Source organism: Chelonia mydas, chromosome 12 (genome assembly GCF_015237465.2).
Source record: "Chelonia mydas isolate rCheMyd1 chromosome 12, rCheMyd1.pri.v2, whole genome shotgun sequence".
Lineage (NCBI taxonomy): Eukaryota > Metazoa > Chordata > Testudines > Cheloniidae > Chelonia > Chelonia mydas.
In genome coordinates, this window is record NC_051252.2 from 32,431,096 (window position 1) to 32,453,846 (window position 22,751).

The following is a 22,751-nucleotide window of genomic DNA, read 5'->3' on the forward strand; positions in this document are numbered from 1 at the left end:
CACCTATGAATTTCTTGGAGGCAGCTGCTTTCTCACTCATCTATAGGTAGTTGCAGGTGCTGTAGAGTCAGTTTGAGACAAGTTTGAAATATACCATATAAAGCACTGAATAATGGCAAGGTTACGTGGTTACAAACATTTCTTCCTTTTGTCAAGCTATTTACTTTCCATTTGAAACTCTTATCTGTACAGTTTGCTTTGCTTTGTCTGGAATGGTAACACGCAAGAATATGGTAACATGAGAATTTTTCAAATGTGGTGTATAGTGGGATTTTAACCACTCTATCTAACTAAGCATCTGTTATGTTCCAGTTACCGTTTGTTAATCAATTGACTGTTTTGCATCTGCTATAATTATGTAATGCAATAGCATTGCTGTCTTGCCTGTGCGGCTGCATTTCGTTATGCGTGTGGTCATCTTAATTATATGATAGCAAGAACTGGGAATAGCATATAAGTACTTGCTAAGGGCTTGCTCCTGTGAGGTTTCTATACCTTCTCAATTATCATTCACTTCAACAAAAGTTGAGTGCTCTATGCATCTCCCAAGCATGCTTAGGTTCTGGCTGTAAATGATTTATTCCAAATAATTAATATTTTTGCTACTTTGGGGGAACGAGGAGAACTGAATAGTTGTGGAATTTAAATATATGACCTATAGCAACGAGTTTTTGTTTAGTTCACACAGTAAAACCAGGATGATTGAATCTTGCATTTAAACACCTTTTTTTCCCCTCTCCCCCTTTGTCTTTTACAGAGTATCCAGCCTATCAAAGCAGGCTTTGTGCCAAATGAAAATGCTAGAACTGTTCCAGGGCATGCAGCAATTTAACTCTTCGTCTGTCACAGCAATGTGTAGGAGTCAAATTACAAGTATATTCATATTTGTGTATAATTCCATCAAACATGCAATGGATGAATTGACACTGAAATTTTTCTCAATCTCTGGATGACTTTGTCTAGAGGGAAATGTTATTTTAATGGTAGAAGAGCTGCAATTTGTAGAAATTGAATATCCTGATGCTGTGCACTAGTAGTGTTCTCAATTCTAAGCTCTAACTTCCATAGTTAATTTATTTTTTAACATGTACAGATCTGTAATATTCCAAACAATTCTTGGTATATTGATTGAATAAAGTTACACAGGGAAAAGTTACCAACTTAGTTACTTTGCCCGCTGTGTTTTTAAACAAAGCACGGGGATTATTTTCTGTAATTGGTGCTGTAGCAGTATGATCTAATATGGCCAAGGCTTTGTTCTGTTCCTAGTTCTGCCACTGATACATTATATTATACAATCTTGTGGGAGTCATTTTAACCTTTTTTGCACCTCTTCCTGCCCAGTTTTAAAATAATGCCCTCCTTTTGTAAAAGCACTTTGAACTCTGAAGTTATACAGTGATTGTCACCTGTAAAGTATTATATTAATATTATAGCCAAACTAAGTGATAAACTCCCATCTGCCGGTAATGTCTTGCCTGAGAGAGATTGTTCTCAGGAAATGTGTTTTATCTGTGCTAGGAGCAGGAATCTACTAAGTCATTTAATGTTAGCCCAGTTCATTCATAACTTGGCTGCAACCTGCGAGAGAGGACAATTTTTTATTTATTTTAGTTTTTTTAATAACTTGTAAGCTACAGGAACCTTACTATCAAATAAAAATGCAATTCAGAATCATCACACCCCCATCCATTCCCCAGCCAGAGACCCCCTGCCCAGCCTGGTGAAAGTGAGTGAAGATGGGGGAGAGTGAGCGATGGGGGATGGAGTGAGTGGGGGGCGGGGCCTCAGAAGGGGTGGAGCCTTGTCAAAGGGGCGAGGGTGGGGCAAGGGTGTTCAGTTTTGGGCAATTATAAAGTTGGCAAGCCTAGCTCTAGCTGTCTCGACCCTCTGCGCCTATCTGTTCAAAAATATTGGCTTTGCAGCATGCCCTGAAGGCAATAAATGAGTGAATTCCAAAGTTGGGGCGGGGAAGCCCTCATAAAACCTGTACCCCTGTTCCTTCTACCTACAAAGAGAATTTCCATGCAAGAGTTCTCTTAATTACATTTGTGGCAGGATCGCATAAGGAGAGAGGCAGTCTCTCCCTCTAGATTATTAAATGTTTAAAGAAAGTTTCTCAGGTTATAAACATGAATGTTTATTAAGCTATTAACACACTCCAACTATCCTCTGGCAGGAACATTCTCTACACAAGAGCAAAGAACCACTTAGGTAGCTTAAGCTGAGCCACCAAAAAGTAAGGCTCACAAAATTAATGGACTTTAAAACATTTTGGTCCCTAGACCACTAGTTATAAGTCTTGTAAGTGTGTGTGGAATAAAGAAGCTATGAAAAAGAAACTTGTACTTGCTCCTTTTTTAATTGAATGAGGGAGAAAAGTTTAGTACAAAAAAGGAAGCATACCGCTGTGAACATTACAAACTACAGCACATGGCCTCTTTCCTGCACCAAGCCAGAGTAAAAGGGCTTAACAAAGGTGCTTTATCGGAGGATGTAATCCTGCCCCTCTTGTCTTCCCAAAACTGTGCTATGTGGCACTTCTGCAGTCCTACACTTGCAGTAGCCATGGTGCCAGCTGTACTATTCCCAGCCCCCACCACTCTTTTCAGGACACGGAATGGGTTGGGTAGTGGAGCTGGGTAGTTTAGGTTTTGCTAGTTATCAGACTGTGTGCTTGCTGGTAGGGGAGAAGTTAACCCTTAAGTATTCAGAAAAGTCTTCATTGTCTATATCTTGCCATAAAATAGCTATGTGATGTATTTTTTCTATTAAATAGTAGCCAGAGGAAAACACCAATTTTTTTAATTCCCCACCCACAAAACCTTTTTTAAAAAGTCTCTGTTTCCCAGTAAGATGTATTTCCCACCTTTTCTATGACCGCTCAATTTAATAGAAGTTTTGGGTGTTCCTTGGGACTTTAGTGCAATTGAGATTTACCTGCATTTTTACAAAAGACTCATTTATAGTAAGACAGCACAAAACAATGTAAAAGATAGTGTTCATGCTTAAAAATCAATGGATGAAAATTAATTGTTGCTAACTCTGATGATTTTATTGCCAGTCTCACAATATTTGATACTTTTCTGAAAATCTCAGTTCTTGCAGTCATGAGAACCTGAGCTTTCATTTAAAAAAGAAAGAAGTTTCTACTCCTCATGGTTAGGACCCTGTGTAAATCACAGTTTATTTTTAGAAAATACATGGCAGTGTAAATAGCAAAGTATTGAATTTCAGAGTTTGCATTGAATGAATTTTACAAGTAATGTTGGTCAATTTCAAGGACGGAATGAATTTTACAAGTAATCATATGTCCTAAACTGACTTAATTGAGGTGTAAAATTCATTTTGTCCTTGAAATTGACTAGCTAAGTTAATTTTTTTGTATGAAAGACTGTGGTAGGCATTTTCCTTTTCAAAAGGAAAATATTTAAAATCATGGTGTGGGGACATTTTCATGATTTCCATGCCCTTTGTGAAATTGTGATTTACATAAGGTCCTACTTGGGGTTGGGAAGAAGAGCTTGAAAATGTAAACCCTAAAGACTTAAAAGCAAGACAGCAACTAAAGAGACCATCAAATGTATTAACTTTAAAGATGTCTCATGATCTTTAAACCAATCTTATGCTTTTTTGCCAGATTCATGGTTGGTGAATATGTGGAGCTGGCAATGCTGAAATTGAGATTCTTGAGTTTGTGATAGCAAATAAGTAATGCCAGTGAAGCAAATATGAATGAAGACTTAAGAGAAAGTACACAGGAGAAACAGAATATAAAAGTTATATATCCTTCCTTAGAATGAAAGTGCAGCTACAGCAGGTTTCTGAGAAGCGAAACATACTAGGTATGTCATAAGTAGTAATTGCCTGAGGGAGGATCACCATTTTCTTTTTTGCACACAAAGAAGCAGACAGGAATGGAGGTCTGTGTTCCCTGTGAGCTATGTGCTTGGGCAGCCGAGCCGTTGATTAGCAGAACCATGCACATCCAGCCTGCAGCGTGTGTTCAGGTGTGCCGCGCCCCCCCACCACTTTGCAGCCACATTGCTGCTGCAGCTGCTTCCAGGACCCTCCTGCTGACTGTGGAGAGTGTGTGTGGGGGGGGGGGGGGGGGGAGTGGAAAGGGAGGGTGCTGATGTCAGGGTTTCCCCCAGCCCCCATACCCCATCTCCACAGAGCAGGGTAGAGAGGACAGGGTTCATCAGGACTCTCAGCAGCTCTGAGGTCTGAACTAGGCTTCGGGTGAGTGCCTTAAAGAGACAGCGCATGGTCTCTCGGAGACTTCCCCGGCAGCCAGCACATACACTGTCTGTCTGTCTCACACACATGCACACACGAGCGCGCATGCACTCTCTCTCGACCCCCACCCCCCATGTATCTCAGCTCTGCAGAACGGGGGAGATAGCAGGTGGGCGTCTCTCAGAAACTTCCCCAGCAGCCAGCACACACACACAGTCTCTGTGTCTCACACACAGTCTCTGTGTCTCACATGCACGCAATCACGTACACGCACGCAATCTGTCACAAACTGTCTTTCTAATGTCTGTCTCACGCACACATTCTGTATGTCTCAGTCTCTGTCACACTCTCTCTCTCTCTCTCTCTCTCTCTGTCACATACCTCCCAACATTATTATTGTTATTACTTGGTACTTCCTGTAATGCATATATATTCTCTGTAATTTTATTCTTTCAAAGTATGTTATTTTACGTTTTTGACTGGTCTATGCATTTCATAATTTTTATTTCTCTTACACTTTAAATTTAATTCTTTGAGTAGAGAGTTCTAAAATGCCTAACCTGTCCTGGCTGGAGTTAGTATCCCTATTGGTAACTTTAAAAAATATATATTATATCTAGGTTTTTTGTTTCTACTGGTGGCACACATCTGCACATTACCTTGGTGCACATAACATTTATTCTGCACATGGGTGGAAAAAATTCAAGGGAACATTGGTGGAGGTGATGTTTGCCTACATGAGAGCCATGACTCCTGTGTTTTGTTCCTGTCTTTGTTGCTGGCTTGCTGTGTGACTCTCTGTGACCCATTTTACTCATCTGTACAATGGGGGTAATAGTGCTAAACCTACCTTAACAGGGAGTTTGTGAAGATTCAGTTGCTTATGGTTGTAAAAGACATTCCTGAATGAAAGACATCATTTAAATGCAAACTACTTAGAATAATTAACTATGGTAGTTTCCCTTCTCAAAAGTTTTTTTCATTTATATATAAAATTATTCTTTTTAGTAGGGGTTGATTTTCAAAGTTGCAAAGGACACAAAGGGAAGTCAATGGGATTTGGGTGCCTAATTCCCATTTGTGCCTTTGGAAATCTTCCCCTGGAGGAAGATAAGCATAATTATAACCATTTAGCAGCACTTAAACATATGGTGCTAAAATTATACTCTCGGGTACATAAGAACGTTGCGGGTTGCTGGGAGCAGAATTTAGCCCATTGTTCTTTTTTCCAGCACCAACTAAATTCTGTGTTCATTTGGCAGAGTTTTGGCATAATTGTGAGACTTTGCTTTTTCAGCTGTTTTGAAAGCATATTGCCATTCTCTTGTATGCGGCTACTGCGTGGCATTTCCCGGGTCTTGACCTGCATCATCAGGCAGTCAATATGTGGTGAAATATTATATTTTGACTATAAATAATTCAAATTAAATCTGTTTCAAACTAATGGTAATTAACGCTTCTTTGTAACGAAATGTAATCATTGGAATTCTTAAAGCCCCTCTTATGACACAGCAGTTTTATTTTAACTGCTGGGAAAAAAAATTGGAATGGAAACTTTGCTTAAATGAAAAATTGCTTCTAGGCAGAGACTGTGGATGCCAATTTTCAGCCCAGAATAAACATTTTAACACATGAGTTAGAAAGCCATGAAATAAGAGGTTTTTAAAAATGGGAAACACTTAACCTTAACAATTGTAGTTGTAGTCTCTGATTTAAAATCTCTGATGTGCTGTAGGGTACGTTTAGAAAGAGGGGAAAATGAAAACAGTTAGGATCTCATTATTGATAGCAATTTAGGGCTAAACTCTGTCCCCGGATGTGTACGCTGCTCCCATTGAAGTAACAGTATGTGTCTGAGATCAGAACTTCTGTCTAAAACAATCTGTCTTAAATAGTTTGAATTCATCTACTGTATCTTGGGTCTTATTGTTTGGTATGTAACTTCTAGGATGATTACATGATTCAGAAGGCTGGTAACCAATAAAGATCCTGTTCAGTAATGAGCAAAAGAGAGAAAGGAGTCAGATGGTCTCAGTCCTGTTCCACCGGGATATTTATCAGTACAATTGATGCCCTCGTTTGCAGTCTCAAAAGAGCCGAAGGAGGAGAAATGAACTATCTTAAAGATACTCCCCCTATGGCAGGGTCCAGGTGGAGGGTTATCACTAGTGATAAAATTTATTAAATGTATCAAGAAGAATCTATTGATGTTCCCACAGGAGGCTGTAGAGTAGACGGTAAGTGCGGCAGGACCGCTTAAACTTCATTTACTCTGTCCACAGGAAATAATCTCTGGAGACTGAAATTTCACTTCTTTTTTTTTTTTTTTTTTGCTGCTTTGGGCTAAACTACAGTGAATGGAGGAGTTCCTAAAACATGTCAGCCCATAAGAGCCTGCATACAACTGCAGAACAGAGCTGTACTCTGGCATCACTTTCATGGGTTAATTCAGTCACTTCTAAGAGAGCTGCTTCTTGTTTTTTAAAAAAGCATGGAGACAAGACACAGAACTTGTATATCAGCTGACATGCCTGACAAGCTCTCCAGAATTAATCTGTCTGGGAGCTGCAGTGCTGAGTTTAATTATGGAAAGACTGCATCTGTGTTCAAAGCAATTGAGAAAAAGAAGAAAGTAAAAAGTCTGTTTATCCATCAGGCTGAAAGCAGTTAATCAAAGACAGATGGTTACTCTATATATTTTGTTTAATGGATTGTGGAGCTGTATTCTGTGAGTAAATTAAACCTATCTGGTCAGAATCTGCCTTTGAAGATGCATGTTGCAACCCTCATTGACTCCAGTAAGAGTTATATGCAAGCATCCTGGGGCAGATTCAGGCCCTGAGGTTGTAGTACACTGTGTTAAAATGCAATTTTGAAATGAAACTTAAAAGGCAAGTGATACTTTACAGTATTGGTAAAACTGTTCATGGTGGATTATTCAGAGTTCAGGAAGCCTCTTCCATGAATGATTTGTTAAAAGTATAGAAGCGTAGTCAGAAAAGTTTCTTCTCTCTACCCACACAGATATGACCACCCCTCCTGCCCCCCACCAGGCTTTGCAATATTTAAGTCCTTACCATATAAACATGTAAAAGCCTCATAAAAGCTAGCCTCAGTTTTTTTTGCACTGCAGATTGTTTCACATAAACACCTAAGTACCTGATATGGTTGCAATTGGGTTCTCAGGCATGAATTTTTTGTGTGTGTGTTTAATAAGGTGAATATGTCATGGTAGAAATAAACACTTACAGTATGGGAAGAAATCAAATTCAGGTAGTTTTCTTCTCTCAGGTCCCAATCCTGCAAGCATGCACATGCTTCACCAAGCTTTTGAGCAATTCTACTGAAGTCAATGGGACTACTTAATACATATAGTTAAGTACATGTCTGTCTGCAGGATCAAGGCCTTAGTGTGTATTTAGTTTGTGTTGCTTGGTCCCCTCGGATACTTCTACTGCAATGGGTGGGGGGGGGGGAACCTACAGCAGCAAGGCTCAAAGTCTAGGTCAGCTGACTCAGGCTCCAGCTATAGGGCTAAAAATAGCAGTGTAGACATTCCTGCTTGAGCTCTGAAACCAGAGAGGGAGAGGGGGTGTCAGTCGACCCAGGCTCTGAGGCTCTCTGCCCTGTGTGTGTGTGTGTGTGTGGCGGGGGGGGGGGGGGGGGGGGTTGTTTTCTTTTTTGCAGTGTAGACATACCCTTAGACCCCAAATCAACAATGTACTTAAAGTTACACGCAGGCTTTTGAATAGTTCAGCTGATTTCGTGGAACTACTCATCTGCTTATAGCTAGGCACCTTCTGATTCAGGGCCTTAGATGAGCCCATAATATACAAGATCTAAGATGAACAGTATTATAAAGGAACACAAAAGTATTAAACAATCCAGATATCTAAAAATGATACTTCCTTATGTTCAGCTTATGTGTAAGCCCACAAAATGAATGTGCACAAGTCACTACACTTGCACAGAAATGGGTTTACTTCAGCAGATTGTAACTAGGAACATTACTATTTGCTACAGCCAGAGCATTTTCCTATTGAAAAATGGTATTTAGCTAAAACTCTTCGTACTCTTATTGACCGCGTTAGAATGAGATTGAAGCAGTTTTGCAGCAGCACAAACTAGTGTTAAAAATAACAAAATCAAATCAATAGCATTAAAGGATAGCGGGTGATGCTTTGTATGTAGCACTCTGTATTTAATACAAATAATAAGGTAAGTCAATGAATATGGACAAGGTGAAGTCATGATTATTTAACAGGGTATGTACGTACTTGGCTTACTTCCCAATTCATAACCAAATGACTTGTTTTTCAAGTGAGAGGAAACAGATTGTGTGTCAGATAACTTCCATTTTGCCACAGTTGATCACTTAATCCTATATCCCAATAGGGGCACTTCAGTTGCAAGAGGAATAATGTTTCACTGTATAGAAGGCTGCCCTAGGCTTTGTGAAACCTGGCTTTGATTCCCTACAGCACCACAGACGTTGTGCAGGCGTATCTTTTGCCAGGGCTTGGATTGGATTGGCCCATGTGGCAGTCTGGCATAATGACATCTCTTTAAGATGCTATCTTGTTCTCCAGATTCCCAGCTTTCATTTAAAAAAAAAAAAAAAAAAAAAGTCCTTTTCTATACTAAAAACTTAAACTGGCATAGCTGTGGTGGTCAGAGGTGTGGGAAAAAAAAAACACACCCCTGACCAACAACCAACCTCCGTTGGAAATGGGAAGGAGTTTTCATAACACCAGAGGTTTCACTGATTCAGGATGTCTTGGTCTGTTGCACAAAATTTGCAAAGTGTTCATCTAATAGTTAAACTGGCACAAAGCTTAGTTTTGATGGGCCTGAAATAGGAGGGAGATTTTCCCTTTTGAAGTATTAGATCTTATAATATCAAAAGTGGGCAACTGCAGTTGCTTATTCACTGTAAATCAAATCCAATTTATTAATATAGTATTTTAGTCTTAAGTAATAATGAATATCAGATAACCACATGTTTTAAAATCAACAAAGTTCAATAAATTGGATACATATTTTAAATATACAAAAAATTTTAAAAACCCACAAAGTTAACCCATCGTCCTCACCAACACGAAAATAAAATAAAGAGTTAAAAATACCCAATTTCATCTAGAGCACAAGGAACCTCTCTTTCACTTGTACATGTTTTTGTGGCCAGCCAGGCAAATAGCACATCAGCCCATATAATTAAGATATTTTCACTACATAACAAGTATTTTTGTTTTTTAGCTGGTGTGGTAAAAGGTATTTGAGCCAGGAATGGGGCTAAGCACTTATTTCTTACATGACAGTACAGGTTACAGGAAAGCTGATGTGCGCTACATCTTTGATCTGGCCACACCTGCACAGAGAAAGATGATTGTCTCTCAATACCAGCATACCTCCCTTTCAGATAGGCTGAGAGCATAAGAACATAAAAGGTCCATCTGGTCCAGTATCCTGTCTTCCGACAGTGGCCAATGGAATGAACAGAACAGGTAATGAAGTGATTCATCCTCTGTCACCCATTCCCAGCTTCTGGCAAATAGAGGTTATGGACACCATCCCTGCCTATCCTGGCCTAATAGCCATTGATGGACCTATCCTCCATGAATTTATCTATCATAGCTTGAAAATGGAGACCCGCAAAAGCTCTCCTTAAAATGTTGTTGTTAAAAATGTCCAAATATTTCTCAGAACTGAATATTGTTTTAAATGAGAAAGCCAAGGGGGTATTTGTTGTAGGAATATCTTCCATATCCAATTGTTTGTAAATAGCTTCTGCTCTAAACATGATTATAAAGACTTCACACTTTTGTCCAAGTCTTGCCAGGTCAAGTTCCAAGAAGTCCAAAGACAGAGAGAAGCAGGGACTTACCCTAAAGTTTCTCTGACTTTTTTTATGTGTTTTGTTAAGTTGTTCCTTCAGACATTGCCTTGGAAGATGCTATGGATTCATAAGCTGAATACACAGTCAAGAATTAATATAAATTCACTGAGCTTTACTCAGAATAGCACATTCCCCTACCTGTGCTCTAAGTAAGGCAGCTGGTGTGAAATTTGAGAGGCTGAGTATTTTCCTTAAAAACTTGTTTTGCTCAACTTCTAAGACTCTTAGGAGTTTTCCAGCCCCAGATTTCCACACCACGTAATATTTGGTCATGGAGATTAGCCTTTAGCCCTCTAAGAGGAAAGAGTGATTAAATTGCCCCCCGCCCTGGATCTGCTTGCCTAGAACTTAATGCTTTCTTTTATTACTTCCTCCAGATGTTTATCCTGTTGGCTATTATATTAAAACAAACACCTAAATAGGGGAAAAACTTGACCTGTTAAAATGTAGTGGAACATCAGTCATCCATTTGTGTAGCCTTGCTTTGCGGGCAAAGGAAATTACTTTAGTTTTCTGGTAATTTGTGGTCAAGGATTCCTGGTAAAAAGAACCAAAATCCTGTAACATATGCTTCAAGCCCAGACGCGTTTGGGACAGCAAAACCACGCTGTGTACATAAAGAGGGACCAATACATACCAGTTCACAATTTTGGAAGAAAAATACTACAACCCTTCTAAAACCATCACAGCCTGTAAAATTTTAACTGGAAATGTGCTAATAAACAACCCTGATGGACGTTCTTTGTGATGGATAGAGGGTCAGTTAGCTTACCTTGCCACTCTATCCTAACAGCTGCCCTTTGGCTGTGAAGGGTTCAGAAAAGTAGCAGATGTTCTAGACTTGTAGACTTTAAGGTCAGAATGGACATCATGATCATCTAGCCCGATCTGCACATCGCAGGCCACAGAACCTCACTCACCCACTCCTATAGTAGATCCCTAACTTCTTGCTGAGTTTACTGAAGTCCTCAAATCATGGTTGAAAGACTTCAAGTTACAGAGAATCCACCATTCACACTAGTTTAAACCTGCAAGTGACCCGTCCCCCAAATCTAGCCCAGTCCTCAAAAGTTTCTCCCTGAGGTGACCTCTGTCAATGGAGTCAAAAGGCAATTTCAGGTCAGCAATGGCTATTAAAATTTTACATCCTCTGTGTAGCAATATTTATGAATCAAATGAGCAAAAGAGTTATCAATGGTAGAGTGGCCATTCCTGACACTGGCTTGTTCCTTTGCAAATAAATTACAGTTCTTCACCCAATCCTCTAATCTCCCCAGATATAGATTTTAAAACCCATAACTAAGAGGCTAATTAGTCAGTAATTCCCAGGATCATTTGTTGCCTTTTTTTATAAAGAAAATAATACTGATGGACCAACCTGGTGGAAAAATTCCTGTATTATTTATATTAGTAAATAATTTTGCTAACAATGAGGCCCACTGATCAAAATTGTTCCCATAAACTTCTGCGGAGATAAAATCCTCCCCAGGAGTTTTATTATGATGTGGTTGGTTTCTCAAAACTCTAACTTGCCTTGGGGTCTTTCTGGAAAGGGACAACAGGTGGGGTCCATGAAGATAGACTGTACCATATGGTTGGTTGATGGGGTATGATGAAAGGCAAAAAAAATCTCTCCCAAGCATGTATGAGGATAAGGGCTTCTTTAGTTACTATAATAATAGCTAGTTACATGTATCATAGGTAGTTGCCACCAATGTCCAAAATACAGATGAATTTTTCCCTCTGGCCACAAGTTCAAATTCCTTCAAAGGGCTCTTTGATTATCCAACTTTTTCTAACTCAGAAATTTTTTTATATTCCCTCCTAAGGATCTTTAATAGGATTGGGGAACCATTATTTTCGACAGCTCTTGCGACTGAAGGTGTTTCTTATGAGTGAAGCAAGTTGAATAAAACAGGATTTTTAAAAAATCTTTTGAAGGGTGAAGATATCTCTTTTAGGTGGTTAGATTATCCTGTTTTTTGTTTTTAAATCTCAGTCTATACTCTGGGAGGCTTGTGATGGAACAAGAAGGTCCAAAAGTTGGTTTTTCAGAACTAACAAATCGCTGGATATAAGTTTCAGAGTAACAGCCATGTTAGTTTGTATTCGCAAAAAGAAAAGGAGTACTTGTGGCACCTTAGAGACTAACCAATTTCTTTGAGCATAAGCTTTTGAGAGCTACAGCTCACTTCATCGGATGTATACTGTGGAAAGTGTAGAAGATCTTTTTATATACACACAAAGCATGAAAAAATGCCTCCCCCCACCCCACTCTCCTGCTGGTAATAGCTTATCTAAAGTGATCACTCTCCTTACAATGTGTATGATAATCAAGTTGGGCCATTTCCAGCACAAATCCAGGGTTTAACAAGAACGTCTGAGGGGGGGCGGGTAGGAAAAAACAAGGGGAAATAGGTTACCTTGCATAATGACTTAGCCACTCCCAGTCTCTATTCAAGCCTAAGTTAATTGTATCCAATTTGCAAATGAATTCCAATTCAGCAGTCTCTTGCTGGAGTCTGGATTTGAAGTTTTTTTGTTGTAATATCGCAACTTTCATGTCTGTAATCGCGTGACCAGAGAGATTGAAGTGTTCTCCGACTGGTTTATGAATGTTATAATTCTTGACATCTGATTTGTGTCCATTTATTCTTTTACGTAGAGACTGTCCAGTTTGACCAATGTACATGGCAGAGGGGCATTGCTGGCACATGATGGCATATATCACACTGGTGGATGTGCAGGTGAACGAGCCTCTGATAGTGTGGCTGATGTTATTAGGCCCTGTGATGGTGTCCCCTGAATAGATATGTGGGCACAGTTGGCAACGGGCTTTGTTGCAAGGATAGGTTCCTGGGTTAGTGGTTCTCTTGTGTGGTATGTGATTGTTGGTGAGTATTTGCTTCAGGTTGGGGGGCTGTCTGTAGGCAAGGACTGGCCTGTCTCCCAAGATTTGTGAGAGTGTTGGGTCATCCTTCAGGATAGGTTGTAGATCCATAATAATGCATTGGAGGGGTTTTAGTTGGGGGCTGAAGGTGACGGCTAGTGGCGTTCTGTTATTTTCTTTGTTGGGCCTGTCCTGTAGTAGGTGACTTCTGGGAACTCTTCTGGCTCTATCAATCTGTTTCTTCACTTCCGCAGGTGGGTATTGTAGTTGTAAGAATGCTTGATAGAGATCTTGTAGGTGTTTGTCTCTGTCTGAGGGGTTGGAGCAAATGCGGTTGTATCGCAGAGCTTGGCTGTAGACAATGGATCGTGTGGTGTGGTCAGGGTGAAAGCTGGAGGCATGTAGGTAGGAATAGCGGTCAGTAGGTTTCCTGTATAGGGTGGTGTTTATGTGACCATCGTTTATTAGCACTGTAGTGTCCAGGAAGAGGATCTCCTTGTGTGGACTGGACCAGGCTGAGGTTGATGGTGGGATGGAAATTTTTGAAATCATGGTGGAATTCCTCAGGAGAGTGGGTTTGTGGGGGGGGGGGGGGGGGGGCGGCGCGGGGGGAGAGAGAACCTGGATTTGTGCTGGAAATGGCCCAACTTGATTATCATACACATTGTAAGGAGAGTGATCACTTTAGATAAGCTATTACCAGCAGGAGAGTGGGGTGTGAGGAGGTATTTTTTCATGCTTTGTGTGTATAAAAAGATCTTCTACACTTTCCACAGTATGCATCCGATGAAGTGAGCTGTAGCTCACGAAAGCTTATGCTCAAATAAATTGGTTAGTCTCTAAGATGCCACAAGTACGCCTTTTTCTTTTTGGATATAAGTTCTCTCTGATTTTAGACAATTAGTGGATTCGTCTCAATTTGCTTCAAATTTATAGCTTAAAAGATCGGGAGTTTAGATGCAATTGGCCAAAATTTGTCTGGGGAAAAAGTAGCCAGAGGGCAGAAATTTACTTAGGAGTTGATGATTGCTGTCCAGTTTAAAAGCCACTAAAGCACCTGAGAAACAAGACCAGTTTTAAATTGCAACTGTGATATTAATCAATCCCACAGCCCCTCTAGGAGAGCTTTAAAATGACCCTCCAAATCATCACCCCCTCTACCATTCAAAACTCCAGCCAAAATTTATTTAAAATTACAGAAAATTTATAACCTTAAAATAGCAAAGGGGAAATGAAGGTGAGGTAAACCCCATTTACTCAGTTGGAGGGTAGATTAAAGATTTCCTTATCCTCAGAACCTCCTGTTTTCAAAATGGGAGTGGCTCCGGTCAGGCAATGTGCCTCCGTCTCATGCTAAAGCCCTGACTCCTGATCGTTTTCTAGCCCATGCCACGGTGGTCCTTGCATGTTACTGTCTGCTACTGGAGCCACTTCCACTCTCATTCTGGCTCAGGGCTGCTGCTTGGGATTCTCTCCCACTACCACTTTCCCCTTCCCCTCAGCTTCAAGGGTTATCACGTATTCACTGTGACGTGATCCCCAGGAATTTACTGTCCACTAAGCAAGTTAAAAGCCTGCGAACGTATTTCTGAGGCCAAAATCTTTCAGAATGAACAATTTAAAAGACTTAAATAACTGACCAAAGAGACCTTTTTCCCCCCTTGAGCTGATAGACTAGTAACATGTAGTTCTCAGCCTTCTAATGTATTGATACCTGGTACTGTGGGGGTTATTTCCCATAAGTAAATATTAGCCATATAGTATAATGAAAAAGGAGACTCAAGGTTGTGTATTTTCAGGTCTTGTCTACTCCTTGTATATGTTCAACTTTATGCCTGTTCTTTCAATACACTAACACGTGTGTGCATAGGGGCTTCTATTTAGCCAGGTACTTAAGCACATACTTAACTTTAAGCACATGAGTAGTCTCAGTGACTTAAGTGGGGCTACTCACGTGCTTAAAGGTAAGCACATGCTTTATATACGTTGCTGAATAGGGGCCAAAGGACTGATCTTAACATGGTGTGAGAGGTAGATAGATTTTGCACATAAAATGTCTATCTGGCCAAATGGGTTTTGTGCATGAAGGAGCTGCAGTCTTTCAGCTGTTCACAAAGGTGTTGTTCCACCCAAATGTAAAGTTGTACATGCACAGCTAGAAGCTGTGGGAAGGCCTGACTAAAAATCAGGCTCTTGTAAACCAAAGACAGATTATCTTTGATTTTAAGAAGTGGTAATTATGTCTTCTTGTATATAGCAGAATCAGTTACTGTTTCCCTCAGCTAGTAAACCCAAACTAGTAAATGATTTAATATTTTCCCCCACTCCTGAATATATCTGCTCATGGATATACTTTTACAGACTTGGTTAATAATACATTTGGTGGAAAAAAATCCAATTTATTTCATGCTGGTTTTATTTTCCAGGAGAAAGTGTCTAGCCAAGAATCTCTCCGCATAGCTTCAGAGAGAATAAGTCAAGTACCCAAATCTTAATTTAATTCCAAGATCAGTTTTCGTACTTAAAAACCTCTTGTCTGTAACTTCCTTCAGTAGTTGAGTTCCTTTATTATTATTAATATCCATTTTAATTTATCTCTAAAGTGCTATTTTACTTGAATATCATACCTTTGACTAGAGCTTTTTCTAGACTGAGTAAGTGTACATTAGCAGATTGTATTTGAATGATTCTGTAAGTACCTGTTTACTTATGAAACTTTTAGTTTGATATTTATAATCCTGAATTTTTTCTGTTTTGACATAGGGTTCATAGAATCATTGAATATCCGGATTGGAAGGGACCTCAAGAGGTCATCTAGTCCAACCCCCTGCCCAGAGCAGGACCAATCCCAAGTAAATCATCCCAGCCAGGGCTTTGTCAAGCCTGCCCTTAAAACCCTCAAAGGAAGGAGATTCCACCACCTCCCTAGTTAACGCATTCCAGTGCTTCACCACCCTCCTAGTGAAAAAGTTTTTCCTAATATCCAACCTAACCTCCCCCATGGCAACTTGAGACAATTACTCCTTGTTCTGTCATCTGCTACCACTGAGAACAGTCGAGATCTATCCTCTTTGGAACCCCCTTTCAGGTAGTTGAAAGCAGCTATCAAATCCCCCCTCATTCTTCTCTTCTGCAGACTAAATAATCCCAGTTCCCTCAGCCTCTCGTAAATCATGTGCTCCAGCCCCCTAATCATTTTTGTTACCCGCTGCTGGACTCTTTCCAATTTTTCCACATCCTTCTTGTAGTGCGGGGCCCAAAACTGGACACAGTACTCCAGATGAGGCCTCACCAATGTCGAATAGAGGGGAATAATTCAAATGATTCGAAGTAAATTAACATAGGTTAGTATGGTTGGTTATGAATTAAAAACAAACCTTTAGGCTCACGGTCTTCTAAGGAATAATGACCTCGTCTGAAATATACACTAGATAATAGCCATACATAAACATTTTTATTAGCTTTTAAAAGAATTTATGACAAATAGAAATATTATTTCCTAAAACTAAAGTCATGAATGGAGAAAAATTACTTGTATCTTTTGTTGGATTCACATGCCACCAAGCTGTACTTAAATACCCAGTAATCTCTCAGACTCTGTCTAGACTAGAAAAAAAGATACATCTTAAAATCAGATTAACTAAAAGATTGAAACACCACTTAGCACTTGTAGTAGACACAAATTTAACACCTTTAAAATCATGTTAATGGGTCCTTGGGTTAAGCCCAGTTTATAACATGATTGACCAATATGGTTTAAAAAGCGTTAGTACTTAGATACAGGTTTGTGATGTTTCAATCAATTTAGCTAATTCTGTTTTAGCATCGACTTTTTTTAATTTAAAAAGACCTTCAAATACCCCAGCGTAGATGTTAAATATTTCTAATCCAATTTATTGACTGTCTCCAACCTTCATCTTGTTGGACACAATTTTGAACAGCATGCACCTGCCAAAACTTGCTTAACATAACCTTTAAAGTTCAGTTCAGGATTTGGTCTGAAGTTAGTTCACTAGTGCTCATTTGGAATCATATTCTCAGAAACATGAGGCAAAGCCCCTCCAATTTCAATCAACCAAAACCACAGTGATCATATGAATATGGGTACGGAATGTGTCAATATCCAAAGGAACACATTAAATCCAGGAAAGGCAATCTTGTTTAGCTTTAATGTTTCCTTGAGATAAAGTGGGTGATGATAGCATGATGGGAACACTGAAAATATTAAAGTAACATTAGTGCAATGACAGCGACGTATTTTGAATTAGAAAGAGTAAACACTGCAGGCCTGATTCTCAACATATGCCAGTGTAAATCAGAAGTAAAATCCACTGAAGTCAGGCCCCCAAATTCATAGGAAGGACACTTCTGTGTTTCTATTTAGTGAAACTCCATTTAAGTGTTGTCAAACATGTCAAAGTTACACTTTGTCTTAGGCCAGGGCTTGCTACTTCATGTCCTGGCTCTGTCAATCATTATCCAACCAGTGTGTGGGGTGGAGCTGAAACGCAATAAAAATAAAAGAGGTGAGAAGGGGAAGTGTTCTAGTATTTATACCAGTACCAGACGTGATTCAGATAAACCAGTCTTTCATTTTGCAATATTTCTTTCTTAACTTCAGGATCCTAAACAAATTCCCCTTTTCCTGCCCCACCCCCTCACCCAGTTCATATAAAACTCACTCTGCCTTTAGCAACACCTTGCTAGGCTGTTGTCTGTTAGTGCATGAGTGTCTGCCTTCTCTCTAGGAGAATGGACACTTACATCTCTACAGCTGACCCTTCTGTCTTGCTCTGCTTGGGTGTGACTGCAGCATTTGGAATAATCACCTTTTACAAAGTCAAGAAGAACCAGGTGGAGAAAAAGTGTGTATTTGCCCGTGATCTCCTTGTGCTACTTTTATTGGAAATACTCTGTTTTGTCACACTGAAAAGTTACGTAGGCTTAATCCTGTTCTCTATGGCATGTCTCATCTGTTACATTTACTTACCAGTTCAAACAATGTTACCTGTGGATAACAAAGCTGTATTGATCACAGGTAAGAGGGAACATGCAAAGTTTGGGGAGTCAAATCTGCCCCATTACACAAATTTGTACAGTATATTTGTTTAATCTTAAAGGTTATTTACTAAATATCTTGTATGCTTTTTATTAATTTTCCCAGCATTCTTTTTGCAGGTAATTAAAGGTTCTGAAATCATGTAGGAAAATATTCTTTGTGCTTATTTTATTATTTTTAGTGGCTTTGTTTCCTGAAAAGAAATTTTACAGATAGATTTTCAAGATGCGCTGCTAGTTTCTTTAACTAATATTTATTAGTGAAGTACATATTATGTTGCTTATGATTGTTAAGCTTTTAGAACTAAGATTTTAATGAGTAGATGCATTTTAAATGTTACCTTTGTTTACTTCTGGAAAATGTTTTTATTAAACTATGCACATGCATACAATTATTTTTGACTTATACCTTTAAACACTACATAGTCCCAACGAATATCCAATTCAATACAGTAAAATATTATACACACACAATGTGTACATTATCTGTCCATCTCTATGAAATTATTAATGAATGAGAGATTTTCCTAACAATGGAAGTTCATATACGTAACATTGCTAATGAGCTTTGCTACTGTATGAACTAACTGTGACATGTTGCTCATCTGTTTTTTGCTAAATGTTTTTATTTTGTCATTTAAATATTTCAATCTGCTGTTTTGTCTGGAGCAATTTCCTGGTGCTCAGTTGCCTTCGTAGCCCTTTCTTTCTTATTCATTTATTTATTTGTTTATATATATTTTTGTACCTGAAAGGGTGGATTGAATCTGAGTTGTAAAGCTGATTTATTTGGCTGAGAGTTTATACGGAAACTTGGAAAGTAATTTAGTTTGGATTGACAAGTGTTATTACTGAGATGAAAAAAGACAAATGATAAAACCACATCAGCAGCAAGGTCACGTCTTTTCTTGTAGCTCAGCCAAGTTCTGTCTGCTGCTTCCAGTCATGGTTCATTTGCAGTGGTGTATGGAATGAGGATGGATGTGAGCAGTGGGTGAATAGGGAATAGATGATTGTGAATGAATGCACAAACTTGAATTGATTATCTGTAGCAATACTCTAGGTTTACGCTCCGGGCTCTGGAGAGTTGCTTTTCTCTTTTCTTTTTTTCTAATACCTTTTGCAAGACATTTAGATTTTGTCATTCTTTAATAAAAACCCATCAGTTTCTCAGGACTTATCTACACCAGATTGTGTGGATTAATCAGTTGTGCTTCAGCTGATTATATTGCATTGAATCAAGTTCCAGTCCATCTTCAGTTGGTTTAAGATTTGCCTTTGCATCAACACAAGGGCTGCCCTAAACCAATAAAGGTATAGGCTGTCCTCTTTGAACTAGGAGGAGGTTTTCCATTGCCGACTGGCACACAATCAGTTGAAAGCAGGGCTTATCCCCAACACATTTCTATGTTAAGCTGCACTAATTGTTGCCTCCCCAGTGACTGAAGCAATTGTGTGTGTAGATGCAAGGTGCTGTCCGGTCAATTTCAGCATTGTTTTCTCCAATGCAGACAAGGCCAGAGGGAGAGTTTTAATGACATGCTGTATTTCTCTTCCCTTTTTTTCCCTAAATTGTTGTGGAGTGTTGCTGTACGCTGTTACACTCCTATGTACACATGACTTTTAAAAACACTCTGTATTTGTGGATAATCTAAGCACTGTACCCAGATGTACAGACACTCTGTTCTCGACCTATGTATTACATAATTTTTTTTAACATTAGCTGTAGTAAAGTTTTTAAATCTGCTCTCTGACATGCCAGAACAGTGCATTCTTGGGATTACCTCTAGGCAAACATGAAAAAGGCTGCAGATGTCACTAAAACCAAACGATGGGTTTTTTTTTCGATTTGTTGAAGTAAAATCACATTTCTGTGCTGAAAGTTTCAGCTGCCCTTTCCTCTGCCCTGCCTGTTAAGTGAGAACATACAATAAAGAGATCTGAGCTTAACTCAATTGTTAGCTGAGGTTTACAACACAGCCTTAAGGAGGGAAAGGGTGAAGCGGTGGGGAAAGGGGACAGGTTTAGCAATGATGAGGAGGAAATGCAACATTTCTTTCACCTGATTGTTAGGCACCTCTCTGGCTTCCAACCAAGCTTCCAACCAATCCACCTCCGTCCCATACGAACCTGATTTGGGGCCAGCCCTGCTCCCACTGAAGTCAAGGCACTTTTGTATCTTTGTTCATGGATTCGGTCATCGATTTTAAGGCCAGAAGGGACCATTAGATCATCTAATCTGACCTCCACAGGCCATAGAACTTCACAATAACTTGGGCTTGACTAAAGCACATCTTCCAGAAAGGCATCATCCAGTCCTTATCTGAAGACATCAAGAGATGAAGAATCTACCATTAATCTGACTATTAGTACCCGTAACCTGCCAGTTGACATCCAACATGCTGACTCATGAAGCCATATGGAGGAAAACGTTGCATGTGCTGAAGAAATTCATCCCACAGCACGTAAAGCTTTCTCTTCCTCAGCTAGTCCATAGCATTGTCTCAGCTCTTTTATAGCATTTGAGTCTCTCACTTATTTCAGAGAACTGTAGCATGTATTTGGGTCTGGGAATCCTTCAAGCTATATGACAGGTTCAGAGTAGCAGCCACGTTAGTCTGTATCTGCAAAGAGAACAGGAGGCCTTGTGGCACCTTAGAAACTAACAAATTTATTTGAGCATAAGCTTTCATGGGCTTCAGCCCACTTCATCAATTGCACAGAATGGAACATATAGTATGAATAACAATCTATAATATGTTTCAGAGTAGCAGCTGTGTTAGTCTGTATTCGCAAAAAGAAAAGGAGTACTTGAGGCACCTTAGAGACTAACCAATTTATTTGAGCATAAGCTTTCGTGAACTACACATCCGATGAAGTGAGCTGTAGCTCATGAAAGCTTATGCTCAAATAAATTGGTTAGTCTCTAAGGGGCCACAAGTACTCCTTTTCTTTAATCTATAATATGTTACGTGTTTATCATGGTCCATCCCAAAGACTCAGAAAAAGCATTTTACAAAACTTTAAACTGAAATATAAAATATGCACAAAGATCACTTCTTCCTCCACTGCAATGCAGCCATCTCAAGAGTGGAATGTGTCTTGACTTCAGTGGGAGCAGGGCTGGCCCCAAATCAGGTTTGTATGGGATAGAGGTGGATTGCTTGGAAGCAAGAGAGGTGCCTAACAATCAGGTAAAAGAAATGTTGCATTTCCTCCTTGTCATTGCTAAATCTGTCGCTTTCACCAACACTTCACCCTTTCCCTCCTTAAGGCTGTGTTGCAAATCTCAGCTAACAATTGAGTTAAGCGCAGATCTCTGTATTTGTATGTGTTATGTAAAGACTCCGCTCAATCCAGCAGAATGGGATTGTAAAATTTGTAACTTTTCAGTCACTGCTAGTATGATTAAGTTCTGTAACCTTTTGCAAACTTTGTAACTTTAGTTATTGTTAGCATAACCTTTTAAGCTTTGTAACTCTTGCAAGCTTTGTAACCTTTTCAGTTACCTCTTGTATAAACCTCCAAGCTTTGCAATACCCCTCAGGCAATCAGAGAGAGTGCGAACAAGGGAGTGTATGTGGGACTGGGTGGAGAGGAACTGCAAGGAGAATAGAGCCAGGAGCCAGGTGTGTCTGATGTAATCTGCCCTAAGAAGGCAATCATGGAGTGCTGTAAAGAAGAACCTGGTGTGCATGAAAGAACGAGGTCTGGGAATGCTTCTCGGTGACAGACACAGAAGGGAAACTCTGTACATGACAGGAGCCGCCTAGTTCCAGCACAAGGAAGAAAGCACACACACAAGCCCCCTGCTTCTTGACCTGCTTGCCGGCCCGGATCCGTGACCGCAGGTGGACACACCAGATCTACTATGCTTCGGCTTCCTCTGCTGTCTCCAATAACTCTCCGCCTGTGTGCGTGTGTGGATGCATGAGGATATGAATGTGATGAATGGGTGCGTGCATGAATAAGCCCCATCCCTTTTCCGTTTGATCCAACGGCGGCATTTAATAAAAACAATATGAGTAATCCTGGGTTGGTTTCTAGGAAAACTGAGATAACAGTATGTTCTCACTTAACAGGCAGGGCAGAGGAAAGGGCAGGTGGCACTTTCAGCACAGAAATGGGATTTTACTTCAACAAATCAAAACAAGAAACCACTTGTTTGGTTTTAGTGACCTCAGCAGCCTCTTTCATGTTTGCCTAGAGGGAATCCCAAGAATGCATCATTCTGGCATGTCAGAACAGATTTAAAAACTTTACTACAGCTAATGTTAAAAAAAGTATGTAATACATAGGTTGAGAACAGAGTGTCTGTACATCTGGGTACAGGGCTTAAATTATCTACAAATAGAGTTTGTTTTTAAAAGTCATATGATACATAGAGTACATAATCATCAATAACCCAAATTTAGGTGAATAAATTTAAGAATACAGTTTAGATATTAGCATCCAAGTATTCGGGTACATCACTCATTTAAAGTTGTACAGCGATTTGGTTGCTGAAAGCAAAATATGTCAAGGCGTGGAGATGGTCCCTCAGTAATTGAGAATTACAGAAGGTTGTCCATTTAGGACATCTATCAGGGAAGTCTTTCAGTTACTTTCCTTACTGCACTTCTCATTGGCACTCCAGCTCATCCCTCCTGGTATTGCCGATGTCCAGTG

General features: G+C 39.7%; 1 protein-coding gene across 4 annotated transcripts in view; it reads left to right on the top strand.

Annotated features, from left to right (window-relative positions):
- Window positions 1-1,781: 1,781 nt before the first annotated feature.
- The window catches only part of HSD17B2 (hydroxysteroid 17-beta dehydrogenase 2), a 42,335-nt gene continuing 21,365 nt past the window's right edge, over window positions 1,782-22,751 (top strand). For 3 of the 4 annotated variants that reach the window (XM_007059317.4, XM_027821772.3, XM_037877919.2), the window contains exon 1: window positions 16,241-18,063. In XM_007059317.4, the coding sequence (XP_007059379.3) occupies window positions 17,751-18,063 (313 nt within the window). In that variant the 5' untranslated portion in view covers window positions 16,241-17,750. Of the gene's footprint in view, window positions 3,846-16,240; window positions 18,064-22,751 lie in introns of those variants that run through there. The other variant, XM_043526502.1, reaches the window with a different exon arrangement.